The following is a 16616-nucleotide window of genomic DNA, read 5'->3' as shown; positions in this document are numbered from 1 at the left end:
ATATAAAACACATTTTTATAGTGAATATATATTTAATCAATAGTTAACTACAATTAACAGTAAAAAATATATGTACTTGATATTAAAACCTAACAAATAGTAAGTAAAACAAATTAGTTTAATGAGAGAAACGCTTAATATAACGTGACGTGTAAAAATATAAATAAAATAATAAATAATGAAAAATCGAACATTACTGTTGTATATATCACAACATACGTATGATAGGAGTAAATGGGGTAAAAACGTTCACCTATTAATCTACCAGAGAGCAATTAATAGTATATACATGCTAGAAAACACATACTCTAGGTTCATATTATATCAATTTATATGTAATATACACCTAACAAATTTGGACTGGATCTATATCTAAAAATAATCTGATGCTTCACGAGTAGTTGATATTACATACAAAGAGAAATACTGTAGAGGTTTAAGGCCTAGCGCAACTATAAACGGTTTTATCACAATCATAGTCCAATTTTCAATATCGTACAAATCCTATAATTAAGTCAACCGTTTCGGCTAAATAAAATAACGAAAAAACCATCAATAAAATAATCCGACAAATGGTTTACTCGTGTGGGACTTTTACGTCACTATATCTGTTCTTCCAAAATGACAGCCGGTTCATATAATAGTCAATATCTTTAGTCGCCAGCTCCGATTTCGCCTGCGTTGGAGCCGAAGAAGTTCCAGAAGCTTTTTCTAATAAAAAAATATCAGTAAATGTCAATTAAGACGTCAAACAAAAAATACATACCAACAATTTGCGCTTTGGCCGTTTTCCTTTCGTCCTCGATATCCTTCAGCCCCGTCTTGATATAATCCTGGAAAAATTTGTTCGTTTTCTTCAAATACGGATCGATATCGGCCTCTGGATGCTGTTGCATAAAATCGTACAGTAACGTTATTCCGTCCTTAGTCTCGTCCTGCTTGCCGATCTTTTGGAAAATCTCCGTAAGCATGTTGTGATAGGCACGCGTCAGCGGAACCACCGGCTTGTTCTCGTCCGTTTTCATCATCTGAAAACAACATTTAAATTCTTATCACATTTCGTCAAACATTCGTGGGGCTTTTACCAGGAAATGCGTTTTGAAAATGTCTATTTGTGAATTAATTACGTAACGTGAAATTTTATTTCTAATATTCCATTTCAATTCTTCGCTTTATTGCCGTCTTGATCCTATTTCCATGGTTACATTGACGCATAAAAAGAAATCAGGTTAGAAATAATTTTGCCAGACAATTTCCTGGCAAATTTCAATAATCCTATTAAATTAACATCACCGTTTAATAATTTATTTAAAAATGTCACAAAACGCATTTATCAAAAATTACAAAGATCGCCGAGTCACCTTAATCAGCTTGTTGATGTAGGCCTCCAGTTCCGACTCCTTGGTGTTCGGAATCTTGGACATGTGCAGACAGATGGAGGCGCCTCGCTGCTTGACCGTAGCGTGCAGGATCGTTTTGATCGTGCGCAGCGGTGTGTCTGATTCCCTGCTCTTCCACCACGTGGTGGGGAACTCCTTGAGGAAGAAGTGGATTTCGAGCAGCACCGAATCGTAGTCGATTTGATTGCTCCAGCCGGGCATAAGCTTCAAAACGCGCCATATCGACTTCATCACGAGGTCGGTGTGTCGCAGCCCGATGTCGTTGCGGATGCAGTCCTGCAGCAACTGGATCAGAGCACTGCAACGAAATAAATTCACTGTTAAGAGTGGCAAATTAATGAAGGGGGTTGTGCTTACCAAATTATTTTGGTGTGGTCCGACTTGTCGATGATTTTGACGCAGTGCGAGTTGACGACGCGTACGTACGAGTCGCCAGAGTTGCACTTCTCTAATTTGCCTTCCACCAACAAATTTATCATCTGATTCAGTAAGTCCATTAGCACCGCCACGCTTACTTTGCTGCCGAAACCTTTGTTTTTGTAGAACTGGAAAAAGATACTTAATATTTTGACTTGAAGAAGTGAGCTTATTATTACCCCATCAATGAGCATCAGCAACGCTCTGTACATTTTAACGACCTCCTCGTCCGTACTAGGGTCGAAACTGCTCAGATGTTTGAGTTGTGTTGCAACAGCGCTCATAAAGTCGTCTTCGTATTCGCCGACGGCGACGCCTTTGTTGCTTTGCAAAATTTCGTTCAAATGTTCGATTGCCTGTAACAAAAAGAATACAGTACATTCTACATACTTGTTTCTCAACAGATTTTCAAAAACAAGAAATATTTATATGAATTTCAAAACATTTTTACATTTACAAACAGAAATTTCATTAAAAATTGTGAAAAAATAAGAAAGTTACAAGACTAAAAAAGGCACTAATCTCCTGGAAAGTATCAACAAATTAACTTCAGATTCATTTCTTCAACAAGAAAGTCTAATCTACCTGGAAAGTTAATTACGGTTAAAAATCCTAAAGTAATCACACTTTTTTAACAGATATTATTGTAAAATGAATTGATGAATTCATTTACCTCTACAGCGATGCCTCTGTCCACAGACTTCACTCGTTTAATGTACTTTTCAATGTCGTCGTCGATTTCTGATTTTGGTCTGGTAGTGAATTTTTTCGTTAAAGTTTTTTCATAAACGCTGGGCGCAATCGGTTTTGGCGGCGACATTGGTGTTACTCTATAATAATAGAAAAACAAATAATAAATAGTAGTGTTTAGAATCAATTTAGATATACTAGAAATACATAGTTTATTTGCAACTTTCTAATTTTACCCGAAACCGCAAGAACCAGTGATTATGTAGCGCATTCTACATTTTAAATTCCTAAATAATTAATTACTCACTGAACATTCATGGTTTACTTTCTATTGTCCCGAGTTCTTGTAAATAAATCCGAAGACGTACAAACTTGCTCTTCATTTATTGGGTAAATTCATATATTTATAATGTAATAAAAACATGTAAATAAAGTTAAAACCAAATATTTTTATACTCTCACAGCCAAAATCCAGTATATGCAGCATTAATTCTCTCGAACGTTTCAGATCCTGCACCATACCAGAGTGAACTTCTCATTCGTCGAATGAGCTACAGAAACACCAATTTTAGAATCCGTAAAATTTCCATGCCGTGAACCAGGATTGTCGGTTAATTTACTCACTTGACCACATCGTTATCTGTCGACGGCACTTTGATCTCCTCGTTGAGAAAATCGAGATTGAACGTTTGCAATTTTCTCATGTTGTTCTCGATGTCCTTCCGTTTTTGATTGATCTGCTCAGTGATTGTGTCCAATTCCTGCATCACGGTCGGATCCAGACGGAACGGTCCGTTCACCACTTCCGGCTGTGTTTCGACCGCGATTTGCGGTGGCAATCTGTGCGAACAAAAACAAACAAAAATCACTAACCAAAATAAAGACCTAGGTGCTTATAGAATTCATTTCATAGTCACTGGTTGTGTAAATCGGTAAAAATCACAAGTAAACCCCAATAAATAAAATGAAGGCGGCGACACTTACGTAACGGCGGGTATGTTGTCCTCGTCCTCGTCGTCCACTTCCTCGTCTTGTTCGTTGGAGCCGCTGTCGTTGCCGTTCCTGACCGGTGACTCGTGTACTGGAGGCGGGGGCGATTTCGGCATCGAAACCGTCGCATTCGGATCCGCCTTCAACTTCGGGGCCACGGTCGACATTTTCTTGTGTGATCTCTTGATCCTCTCTTCCAACAACGACATGTCTTTTTCGGAGATCTGTAACAATACTGGGTTACAAAGGAAAATAAGTAAAAAATACTGACACTTACGTTTCCAACCATCTTAAACACCTTTTCCCCGACAATGAAATAGGCCTGGGTGGCGCAGTTTAAGGCGGCATTTCGTACAGAGTTATCACGGTCTGAAATTTGCTTCGCCACTTCCTTGAGACAGGCGGCGGGCGAAGGAACACAAATCGTGATACCTATAAACAATGATTTAATACAAATTCGTAGACTAAAGGTAATAAATTACCGTATGTTTCAATGATGGAACCCATGGCGTCCAAACATTCAGCTCTCTGACGAGCATTTTTAGATTTGATGCCTTCCATTATGTAAGTAAATAATCTGTGAACTGGATAAATATTGCAAATCTGCTTGAACAGTGCCCTGACACCATTACGAACAGAATCCTTTGGATCTCCAATCTGTAACACGATTAACGTTAAAATTTAAAAACTCAAAAGTGTATACCATCTTGCCTTAAGAACCAAATACGGAATAAAAGATGACGCCTCGTTCTCCTGCATGTGATATTTGTTTTCAATCAGAACGTTGAACACGCTCTGTAAGTACTCCAGACCTTTAAGCAAAACCGACGGATTCGTATCGAAGAATCTCAAAGTCAACCATTTGAGTATCAAATCCAAGTTGGCCTGCAACGCCTCCTTGTTGTTAGGCAAGTCTTCACTCAACGATTCTAACGCCTTAATGTGATATCTGAAGTCTGAATGGAACATGTTGGCCATTAAAGTTTTATTCACGTTGGCTGCAGCCATTTGATCTTTGAGCAGTTCCACGAACTCGTCTCTGGGTTGCGTGAAGTTCCATTTTAAAACCTTAAGCTTGGACTCATCTAATGAACGTTGATTCTTGAGATTGTTTAATGCCAGAAGCGGGGACGTGTCCACATCCTCCTCTTTCTTTCTCGAACTGGCAGCAGGCGCTGGTGCCGCCTTTTGCGTTGCAGGACCCTAAAACACATTTATTTATGTGTGCCAGTCATGTCATGTCATGTCATCTCATCAAGGAGAAATAAGTTACCTTGGGTTTGACGGCGTTCTTGGCGTTCGCCACCGGTTTCGTGCCCCTGACAGCCTTGTCCTCCTTCTCCGAAGGCGACTGTTTCTTGGGCAGAGGCTTCACGGGCAAATTAGGTCGCACTTTTTCCAGCGCCGCCATAATCACCATCTTGGAGCCGGGCTTTAATTTTTCCGTTTGCTTGGCCATGGTGTCGTAGCCCACGTGGATCATGATACCGAGGATTGCTTCGGTTGCGTTCTTCCTAACGTCCGCGTTCCTATCCTCCAAATTGTTATAGAGGTGCGGAATGCACGCCATAAGTTCCTCCTTCGGTATCGACTTTACTGGTACTAAAATTCAACGGTGTTAAATTAAAAATTGATGGGCGGATTTCGAACTAATACTTTTAGGTATTTTATCGGCTAACCAAGTCCATAACTCGGACCTCAAAGTCGGAGATCCAGACTTAAGGGCATCAGCGATCATTTCACCATCGAAGAATTCCTTGTATCCGCACTGTTCGGCAAAGGTGTTAATGGCATCTAAAGCTGCCGTTCTCATCCAACTTTTACTGTCACCAAGAGCTAAACAATATTAATCAATTAATGCATTTTGCATAATTAAGCACCAATGAGAATATATATCAATACCTTGCAAAAATCCGGGAAACAGAGTCCTAACATACTGTCTACAAGGCGGACCCATCGCCTTGGCGATGACTTCGCAAATGTTGATAGCTGTTTGGGCAATTTTGATGTTACTGTCGGTAAGACGATGAGCGAGGGCAGGCGCCAAATCACCAATGTTCGGTTTAATGAACTTGGCCTCTTGGAGTATGGCCGCCACTTTGGTGAGACCCTCGTTGCGCACCTTCCAATTCTTGTCCGACAGCTCGTTAATCAACGCTTCGGTTATCTGAGAGCTGATGTCGACGCGAGGTAGCAAATCCTGAACGGTCACCGGTTCCGGTTCGGCTGCATCAACAGGCGCATCGTCGCCGTCGTCACATATAGTGCCGGAACTTGATGACTTGCTCAGACCTGAATTATTAAAGGTGTTAAAATGTTGTCGCAATAGAACGGTTTGATGTTACCTCTGGTTGGGGCGGGTGGACTCACTCCCTCATATTTGTCGAATTCCACATTGATTTGATCCCTGAGACTGGCCTTTTCGTTGTCGAAGTAAACGTTTAAATTTGGACCCATGTACAAGTACATAGTGCCCAAAAGTGTGATGCTTGCTTGCCGCACTTGTGGATTTATTGAGGCCAGTGCTTTTTTGTTGTTGTCTATAAGTAATTTGGTGTTCAGGTTGGCGAAGCCGAACTCCTTTATGGCCCCGGATAGCCAGATCAACGCCTCCTGCATCACCTTCGGACTTTTCTGGCTGAAGACGAAATTCATCACACCTTCAGACACGAAACTTAAACTGGTGGCCTCGGCGATCGCCGTCATTACTTCCGCCACTGTGGCACCATTTTTAGCATCGCCAAACTTTTCGGCTACGTCGTTTAGGCAACATTCTGCTGTGGTGGTACTGAACTGGCAGTTTTCTGCCAAGTAACGCACCACATCCAGTTTGGCCTTTAGTACTTGGAAATTGGTATCTTTGTAACCTGGTTTTTTCGACAGAGTTTTGACGACGGCTTGAGTCGGCACGGATTTGGCGTCGAGATCACGCAAGTCACTTGACACGCGTTCTACAGCTGCCAAACTACAAGGAATGTTATAATTAATTGTTTCTACATTTTGTATCGTACATACCGTGTTTTCCAATTAGTGTCAGCCAATTCCGCCACCAAATTAGGGGGTATGATGGAACTGGCGATTTCTTCAGCTTCTTCGTCCGAAAGTGTTTTTTCTATGGGCTTAACGGGTTGTACTTTGGGCGTTGGTTTAGTTCCTTTCGGCCGGGTAACTGTCGCCGATCCGGATGAGATTTCTGCCTTTTTCTTGGCTATAAATAAAACAAAATTATTTTGCAAGTTAAAAAACACCATGTTACTTTTGTATACCGGGTGGTTTCTTGGCAGCAGCTCGAGGTGGTGCAGACTTGACCGGTTCTGGGGCTGGTTTCGGCTCTCCTCGTGCTGGAGCCGTGGCGGCCCTCTCCTTCTTGCCACCGCCTCCGACTGTCTTCACCGTTATCACGGCCTTGTCACAGCACTCCTTGATCTTGGTCATTTTCAAATTGTCCTTTTCCAGTTCCACGAGGAACGGACCAATCGCCTTTTCACCCACCAGCTTCATTAAAGTGCCTATCGCTTCAGCTGCTGCGTCACGTACAACCGGATCTAAAATAACACCCACCAATTATGTAATCGTTACGTTTTACCACAATTTTTATACCAGACTCGTTGATGTTTTTCGTGAGTGTTGTCGTCAAGGCCTTTAACAGTTTTTTGTTGACGGCAGTCGGCTGAGTTTTCGTAAAGGCTCGTGCCACGAACAGGGACGTTTCTGCTTTGACCGAGGGATTCTTATTGCCGAGAGCTTCTAGCACGTCCTCCAGGATCGCCTCTAAGTTCGTCTGCAATTAAAAACCACATTAATTTTAAATCAAACATAAAAATTAGTAATAATACAGTTAGATATACGGCGTCAATTGCGTCCCTGATTGCGGTCACCACGTTCTGTTTTTTCTCTTTGAATTTCTCCAACAGGGCGGGCACACACGCCCCTGAGTATGTCTGGAACCTTTTCTTCAAACCTGATGCCAGCAGTGCTATGCATCTGCCCGCCAACGCCACCACCACAACGTTGCTGTCCTTCTGTACAATCTACAAGAAAAAAAGTGTAAATTAACTGTGTAACACGTTGAAATAATTCTCTAATTACTTTTTTTAGTGCTCGGACTAAGTCACCATAGTCGCCGTTCTCAAGTTTGGGCGTTTTGACTAGGTTTTCTAAAGTTTCAACCGCTTCTTTGCGTTCCTGCCATTTTTTCGCCTCGAGTTTGTCGTAGAAGTCTTTCGGTAATTTCGAGAGAATGTCGACGGGGTCGGCCACGTCGTACGGATCGACTTCCACCGCCACTTCTTCGTTATCCTCATCTTCGTCTCCCCCTAAACAAAATAAAATGTTTTAGTTTTATAATTTTTATGGGTTATTATGTTTTGCTATCCACTTATCAGAAAGTGTACTATGAATAATGGTTATAATAAAACTCACTTTTAGATAATATTGTTTGCCTGCGTCGCATACTGATTATTTCGATACAGAACAGTTACTTAAATTTGCGCTATTTGCATTTGTATATATGTATACGTTAAGGCTCATAAATTTTCAATCATTTCATGGTACATCAAACAAATAAAATAACATATTGTCTAGTGAACTTAATAATAGTTGATAATTATATTTTTTATATTGTTAAATCATTTTAATCTTCTTAGAAATGTTTAAATTTAGTAAGTGACAAATTTAGGCGTTGTTTATAGTTAATAACTATTCTAAAACTACGCAAATACCTAATTTCAAAATTATTTCTCTAGTAACAACTAAATCTCTTTAATATAATTTCACATAACAGGTTCAAATTATGTAAATTATATCTCTAACACATCTATTTTTACCCACTGATGTAATTAATATTTTAGTAATTTCTAAAGAACAATACAAAGTGAAATATTGATCTAGACAGGTAATTATAGTTTATTACAAATATTAAAGCATAATTTTAGACGTCAGAATATTAGGACATGGTCAAAAAATCTTTAAATTTGAATAATAGAACTTATCTTTTATATATTTATAGTATAAATTCAAAGTTACTTAAATTTCCATTTACAGTTTCAAGTTATAGACACTTTCTATTTATACCCATTAATATAATTGATTTTTTGGTAATTATTACAAAACAGTAGGACAATATTAGTATATTTAAAGTATAATATAAATATTAATGAACAACTTATAATTTTTTGTCCAAAATCCTTACCTCCATCCACTTCTTCAGCTTCAGCAGCAATTTTAGCCTGTTGTTTTTGTTGTGACCTGATATATCTAGTTGGTACAGCCTTTTGTCCATCAATTTTAGTAAATTCTGCTTCTAATTCTGTCAGTTGCACTGGTTGTAAATTAGTGAGCTGAGGTCTAAAAATACAAATTCCTGAAATGCCCAACTATTCAAATTCCTCTGTACTTACTTCAAGGCTGGTCCAATCCACCGGTATATTTCTATAACCATCTGTCTGGCTTCATCTCTGACTGATTTGTCCCTGTCTGCAAACAGGGTGGATATCTTCTTGATTAAAGGCTTGACATTAATAATTTTAGAACCAAACTCCCTTAAGGCGACGGTGCAAGCGTTAATGCAGGCTGCCACTATTTTAGGATTTTTCTGCTCCATCCCTTTTGTGAGTTCTTCTACCACAGCCTCATGTTTCTCAATCTCAACATACATAAGCGTCACTTGCAATGCTAGATCTCTGGTCTTGGTTTTGGGGGCTGCAATACACTTGGTCACAATTCCTGACATCACCTCAGACACAGTCTTCCCAGCCAGGGCATAATTTTCTACGTAAGCCAGTGTGGCTTCCAGCCCCTTCTCCTGACCCATGGCATTGCTGTCGACGACGAACTTCTTGACCAGTCCCAAATACTTGCTGAACTCCGGTGACTTTTCGTCGTCGATTTGTCTGAACAGCTTCGTGACATCCTCGTAGCCGTTTACGCGGGCCTTCCATAATTTGTGCACGCATCTGTCTTCGACCGGCAGTTTTTTATATTCGTCGTCCTCCATGTCTCAAAACTAAAACGAACGGGATCAATTTTATTATCGAACGATTGGTCGGTTATGAATCATTAGCCAAAAATGGTGTGTACAAGACAGATGTTGCAAACTCACCAGCAAACAAACAAGACGAACACACTGTTATTAATTTAGACGCGTCTCAGACCGTGCCCCGATTTATTCTTGGCGGAATTCGAAAAAATAATGATAAAAAACACAACAAAAACTGTCAGTTGGAAATGTTCTTCTAAACTGTCTGTTTTAAAATTATCACCCCCACCACGTCTCGTTGATGAAGTCGAAATTCAAATATACGAATCACATAACTAACGAAAACGAGTGGAATTTACGGTAATACGGGTAATATAAACATTGCGGACGGTGTCACACTTCATCGATAATTTTTTCTGACAATTTTAGTAAAATTGATTTCAACTTCGGCCAATGAGAACCGCCAACGTCCAGGCTGGCCAACAGCCGGTTGGTGAAATTACTAACGAGGTTAATTGTTTACAAACTGTTTTCATATTTAAAATGTCTTCTATTAATAACTATAAGATCGATTATTATTCGATTGAGATGTTCTATTATAACTGCTGAAATATATTTAATTATAATTTCATACTTCATATCAGTAAGGTAATAGGTATATATCACTTTTATTTAACCAAAAGTCGACAAGAACTGTGACTAAGTCAAATGATTATAATTAAGTTACTTAAATATTAACGGCGGCCTATTTAACAGTTATTTACTGTTATTACTGAAATAAGTTCAGGTAAAAGTTTACCAAATCGATATTTAGTTGCCTATAAAATTACCTTTTCAATCGTTGAATATAAATTTTCAATAATTTTTACGTACCAAGTTTTTAAACCAGGAGGAATGTCCAACCAAATCACACAATATTTGCCATTTTTTTTTAAATTTGACATATACCGCCAATATTCCAGTAATTATTTAATTATTGCTTAGTTACCACTTTCTATAGATATTCAAATTATATTAAAAATATACAATATTAAAGACAAATTTTTATTTAAATAAAAAATTCAAACATTTTATTATAATATTATTGTAACAGATTTATTTTTATTTATCTGTCTTTTTACATTGTAATATTATTATTTTCTTAATTATTTATAATATATTATTTTAAAATTAAATGAAAAAATAATTAAAACATGTCCATGATTTGAGATAACAAATTTAATTGTGAAATAAATTCACCAAAATAATTATAAGTCCTTATAATATTACTTAATATTTTTTTAATATTAAGTATTATGTATAATCACTAGAAACGTAATCACATAAACATATTAATAATATATTAAGTTGAAGAATTAATTTAATATAATATAAAAAATGCTAAAATGTGTTATAATAAATTTAAATTAAAAATAACGTTGTTTAGAACTAAATATTTCTCATAAAAATATAAATAACAGTTATTAGGGAAATTTAATTTTATTAATATTAAAGTTAATTTTAAATGACAAAAATCATGAATAATTGATAATTTAATACGTATATGGATTGTACAAAACGTAATATTTATCACAACGTCATAATTACGTAAAAAACGACTTCGGAATTTATTGATTAGCCCATTAATAAATAATAGTTTATTCGCAGGCGGTTTTTGTGAAATGTTTGACCCACATGCTGCGCCACTGACCCACTTTTATTCGCGTCGACAACATTCAACCTCATCCATTCGATGCCACATAGTCCATAAGCAAACAAAAATTTATTGGAATTTAATTTCCATTTTGTGAAATTACTAAAATTTTAACTCTATAAAATATTAACAACAAGTTTTTATATATTCTTAATCCACATTCGTCTTAATAATGTGTCGATTTCAGCTTAAAAATATGTATTTGTACATTGTTAGTTCTACATTTTGTTAAATCTATGGAATTTGGTGGTGACTATGAATATTACAAAGTAGTTTTGTGAGCGGCGCTGACGTCGGCCACGTAAGATTGACAATGACAATTCATAGTTATTCTTAAGAAATTTATTCTAATAAAATGTGCAAACATCATAGTTAATAGTGAAATTGTGTTAATAAAAAGGTAAGAAATGCAGTTGTAATTAATTAGTGAATTCGTTCGTTAAATTAATATAGTTTCTAGTGCAATACATATTAAAAATTGCACTTAAAATAATAGAAATAAGTTCAAAGGTTGAATTCTAATGTTAATTAATTAGAATTATAAGGGCATAAACGTGTCAACTTTAATTTAAATCCAGCTTACTCTCAGTTGTGTTTAAATTTACGTTTAAATGTGCCTAAAATTCAACAATTTGATAATGATAATCCTTGACATTCTTTGCATTAAATTTAATGATTTGCAGATATAAATATATTCATTAATCACTGCACATCCTCATTAGAAATTTCAACAAGTCATACAACCCAATTTTTAATTAATATATGTGTATAATCATTTGGCATTGAGTACAAGATTATTACAGCAATGTTATACTGATCCTTAATTATACATTGAAATAGTTCATGTACATTTGACAATTACAATCCAAGTACCATGTTGTAATACATTACTGTGTTTAGAACAAACAAAATTTTTATCAATTAACGCGTATAATTGTTATTGAATTCCAGGTGATGTAGATATGTCCCAACAGAACATGGCTGAACATAATATACCGAACGGCGCTCCGCCGCAAATGCGACCGCAGTACCAGTTCAACGGAGTTCATTCGTCGAATTCGTCGTCGAGGGGCTCGTCACCGGCGCCCCGTCTCGGCACGATACCATCGTCGCAGTTGCCGCCCGCCAGGCCGAACATACCCGCCTCTCAATTGCCGCCGTCCCGATCGCCCCTCACGTTGGCCACGCAAAAAATGGGACAGCTGAGCGTGGGCACGCCGAATGTGAGTCCCAAGTTCAGTACGTCGACGCCTAACGCGCCACCGCCCCAAAAACCGGCGTCGTTCGTGCAAACTGGTGCGTTCTCTCCCATCACTACCAACGCAGTGCCAAAATTGCCCAGGAGCGACGTCCTGGATAACGTACCGTTGAGTGGCGGTCCATCAAACCAGCAAGTTCCCGTTTCTGCAGCTCCTTTCCCTCAGTTTAGTGGTCAAAGTCAGTATGGTTATCCTCAAGCTCAATCGAACGTGGCGCCGGCACAGAACATGTACCAGCAACAATACCCTCAACAAAATGTGCCTGGGCAGTTTCCCAATGGGGCTTATCCACAATTTCCAAACAAATTTCCTAGTATAACTATGCAACAGCCCCCACAACAGTTACAAAGTAATGCGCCGCACGGTCCAATTAACGGTGCTAATCAGACCCAATTGCCAAACAACAATCCCGTACCAAACAGACAGTTTCCACCTCCAAACACCACTCAATCAGTTCAGCCACAAAATTATCCTCCTTTAAACCAAACTAGGAACACGTTACACAACAACAGGTATCCCGCCGCCAACATGCAACAACAACCTCCCATGCAACAACCACAACCAAACCAACCCAATTCATATCAGTATCAGCAACAGAATCAACAATTTTCCCAACCACCTTTCTCGGTGAACCCTGTGCAACAGCAACAACAACAACCCCAACAATTCCAACAACAACCACAACAATTCCAACAACCCTACAATAGCGTAGTGCAATCCGGATTCAGCAAATTCTGGGGCACCGAAAACTACGATCTGCTGCAACAAACCAACATCTTACCACCCACCAAACTGGAGCCGCCCAAAGTGCATCTGGGCAGGGAGTCGATGGACGCGGCCAACTGCAGTCCGGACGTGTTCAGGTGCACCATGACCAAAATACCGGAGAACAACTCCTTGTTACAAAAGTCCCGACTGCCGCTTGGCGTGCTGATACATCCGTTCAAAGATTTGAACCATCTGCCTGTCATACAATGCAACGTGATCGTCAGATGCAGGACGTGCAGGACGTACATCAATCCGTTCGTCTATTTCGTCGACAACAAACGGTGGAAATGTAACTTGTGCTACCGCATCAACGAGCTACCCGAGGAGTTCCAGTACGATCCGGTTAGTAAAACTTACGGCGACCCGTCGCGGCGGCCCGAAATAAAGGCGAGCACGATCGAATACATAGCACCGGCTGAATATATGTTACGACCACCTCAGCCAGCCGTCTATTTATTCCTGTTGGATGTTTCGAGACTTGCCGTTGAGAGCGGGTACTTGATATCCGTCTGTAACATTTTATTGGAAGAGCTTAAGAATCTGCCCGGAGATGCCCGTACTCAAATTGGTTTCATAGCGTACGATTCGGCACTGCATTTCTTCTCTCTGGCAGAAGGACTGAGTCAACCGCACGAGATGACCGTCTTGGACATAGACGACGTGTTCCTCCCGTGTCCGGATAATTTGTTGGTTAACCTGAAGGATTGTACGGAATTGGTGACGGATTTATTGGGCCAATTGCCGACACGTTACAACAATACGTACGACACTAACTCGTGCCTGGGCGCTGCCCTACAAGCCGCCTACAAGATGATGAGTCCGACCGGCGGCAGAATCACTGTGTTCCAGGCTGCGTTGCCCAACGTTGGCCCAGGTGCCTTGACAGCCAGAGAAGATCCGAGTCACAGGACTACCGTGGAGGTAGCCCATTTGAATCCTGCCAATGATTTTTACAAGCGCCTGGCTCTGGAGTGCAGCGGCCAACAAATAGCCGTCGACTTGTTCGTGGTTAACTCACAGTATGTGGACATCGCCACAATTTCGGGCATAAGCAGGTTCAGCGGTGGATGCATCAATCACTTCCCGTTGTTCAAGGCGACGAGGACGTTACAGTGCGACAGTTTCGAGAAGTGCTTCCGGCGATACTTGACAAGGAAGATCGGTTTCGAGGCGGTAATGAGGATCAGATGCACCAGAGGCTTGGCCATACACACCTTCCATGGAAACTTCTTTGTCCGTTCCACCGATTTGCTGTCCCTGCCTAATATCAATCCGGATGCTGGTTTCGGTATGCAAGTCTCGATTGAGGAGAGTCTCTCGGATGTGCAGACGGTGTGTTTCCAAGCAGCACTTCTGTACACGTCCAGCAAAGGCGAGAGACGTATCCGGGTGCACACGTTGTGCCTGCCAGTTGCTTCCACGCTACAGGACATCATCCATTCGGCAGATCAACAGTGCATAGTGGGACTGTTGAGTAAAATGGCCGTGGACAGGTCTATGCAGAGCAACCTTTCAGATGCCAGAGAAGCCTTCATCAACGTGGCCATCGATATATTGTCCGCGTACAAGTTCGCATTGAACATGGGCAGCGGACAATCAGGCCTGTTCGCCCCTGCCGGTTTGCGACTCCTTCCGCTATACATTTCCGCCCTTCTCAAACATCTGGCGTTCAGAACCGGCACCACAACACGTGTAGACGACAGAGTCAAGGCTATGATGGACATGAAGAGTAAACCGCTGCACGTTTTGATGCAGCAGATTTACCCCGACTTGTACCCCATTCATAACCTGGAAGCGCAAGAAGTGATCGTCAACTCAGAGGACGAGACGGTGTCGATGCCCCCACGGTTGCAGTTATCCGCCCGTTGTCTGGATAGCTCCGGGGCGTTCCTCATGGACGCCGGGGAGCTTATGATAATACTGGTTTGTCCCAACGTTTCGAAGGTGTTCTTGAACGAAGTGCTCGGCGTTCCCGACTACAACTCCATATCGGATCAGATGTACGAGCTGCCCACATTGAACAACGTCAACAATCAAAGACTGGTGAATTTCGTCAACTATTTAAATGACGACAAGCCCTACGCGGCAACGATTCAAATAATCAGAGACAATAGTCCGAACAGGATGGTGTTCTTCGAACGCCTCATCGAGGATAGGGTGGAAACGGCGCTCTCCTACCACGAGTTCTTGCAACATCTCAGAACTCAAGTGAAGTAGTTTTGCGTTGGTTAGTTTCATTTTTTGGATATAAATTAATGCAAAATTATTGCTCAACCGATTCTGATTGATTCTGAAAGTAGTAGTGCGTATAAATTCGGTTATTACGTTGCTTAAAGAGGAACTGGTTTTTCTTTGTTAAGAAATGATAAGTAGCAATAATAAAAGTGGTATAAATACTAGATTTATTGAGTTATGTATGTTGTACGCATTTCTGTGTAAGTTTCCTTTTTTTGTTGCGTTGCATTTCCATTGAAATCTTAAAATGGATTGTTCTTACTGGGTTACAATAGAAATCCAGTAGTCTTCTTTCGTCATTTTACTTGTATATTATGTTTATCAGATTTAGTGATAAGGTGTATTAAAAAGACTATTAAATATATTTATTTTAATTGTTATTAATCTTATTTATATAGTCACACTACTTTTTTTCTTAAATGCCTAGTCATAATCGAGTTATATAACACTTAACGGCATTTAAAATATTTTATTATAGTATGTATGTATAGTATTTTACAATTTGATATTTTTTATTTGTGATATATTGGTAGCAATATTTTTGCATTATTTTGCTTCAATTCATATTATTTCGCCAATCAATTTAATATTCTTTTCCATATTCGGTAACATTATTTCAGTCAAGTCTTTGGTATTGATGGTTCAATCTATTTACAAACATATGTATTATGAAATTAAACAACATGTATATATTACCTAAAAAAATTATTTATTATAATTATCAATGTTTAAGTCAACAGCATGATTCTTTTTTTATTCTGTACATATTTCAGAACATTAAATTGTTACACATCTGAGTTTTATTTATTATTTGAGTATTTTTTAAATTGTACATAAACATTTACTTATCAAAATGTATTCAAAAACATTTGCAATAAAATTACAATAACTGAAAACAAATATATTTGTTAAAAATTATTCATACAAGTCGAAACAATCGATTTTTGCAAGATCAAATTGAATTTTAATGAATCCTATTTAATAATTTTGTTATTTCAGGTTTGTTTTGCTTTGCAACAAACAAGTTGTTTTTAAACTTTGTTCATTGAATTCATTAATTTTAAAGACAAACACGTCAACAAAATATTACATTAAATCTTTGAATTAAATAATAAAATATATTTAATCTAATACTTATAAATGTGCTCGAACCTTGATTGTATCAATGTGTAAATTATAAAACAAGT

At 38.9% G+C, this 16616-nt stretch overlaps 2 protein-coding genes across 3 annotated transcripts; one reads left to right on the top strand and one right to left on the bottom strand.

Moving 5' to 3' along the window:
• Window positions 1-97: 97 nt before the first annotated feature.
• On the bottom strand, window positions 98-9875 carry LOC109598101 (protein mini spindles). 2 transcript variants are annotated; one of them, XM_049970019.1, is made up of 23 exons: window positions 9598-9875; window positions 8897-9501; window positions 8689-8843; window positions 7587-7813; window positions 7334-7528; window positions 7098-7278; window positions 6764-7042; window positions 6513-6705; window positions 5843-6462; window positions 5400-5789; window positions 5154-5333; window positions 4771-5099; window positions 4209-4700; window positions 3980-4154; window positions 3775-3929; window positions 3492-3721; window positions 3132-3347; window positions 2491-2647; window positions 1997-2173; window positions 1758-1945; window positions 1362-1698; window positions 767-1028; window positions 98-711 (listed from the first exon to the last, which is right to left on the bottom strand). In XM_049970019.1, the coding sequence occupies exons 2-23, from the start codon at window positions 9490-9492 to the stop codon at window positions 578-580; spliced, it is 5868 nt and encodes a 1955-aa protein (XP_049825976.1). In that variant the 5' UTR covers window positions 9493-9501; window positions 9598-9875; the 3' UTR covers window positions 98-577. The 2 variants fall into 2 exon arrangements, with proteins under 2 accessions (XP_049825976.1, XP_049825977.1); XM_049970020.1 differs by lacking the exon at window positions 3132-3347.
• Window positions 9876-11460: 1585 nt separating this feature from the next.
• LOC109607132 (protein transport protein Sec24A) lies at window positions 11461-16232 on the top strand. Its single transcript, XM_020023654.2, has 2 exons — window positions 11461-11567; window positions 12119-16232. The coding sequence occupies exon 2, from the start codon at window positions 12130-12132 to the stop codon at window positions 15409-15411; it is 3282 nt and encodes a 1093-aa protein (XP_019879213.2). The 5' UTR covers window positions 11461-11567; window positions 12119-12129; the 3' UTR covers window positions 15412-16232.
• Window positions 16233-16616: the final 384 nt, after the last annotated feature.

This window comes from Aethina tumida, chromosome 7 (assembly GCF_024364675.1).
Source record: "Aethina tumida isolate Nest 87 chromosome 7, icAetTumi1.1, whole genome shotgun sequence".
Taxonomy (NCBI): Eukaryota; Metazoa; Arthropoda; class Insecta; order Coleoptera; family Nitidulidae; genus Aethina; species Aethina tumida.
Note: the sequence above shows the minus strand (reverse complement) of the source record. Positions and strands in the feature narration are given on the sequence as shown.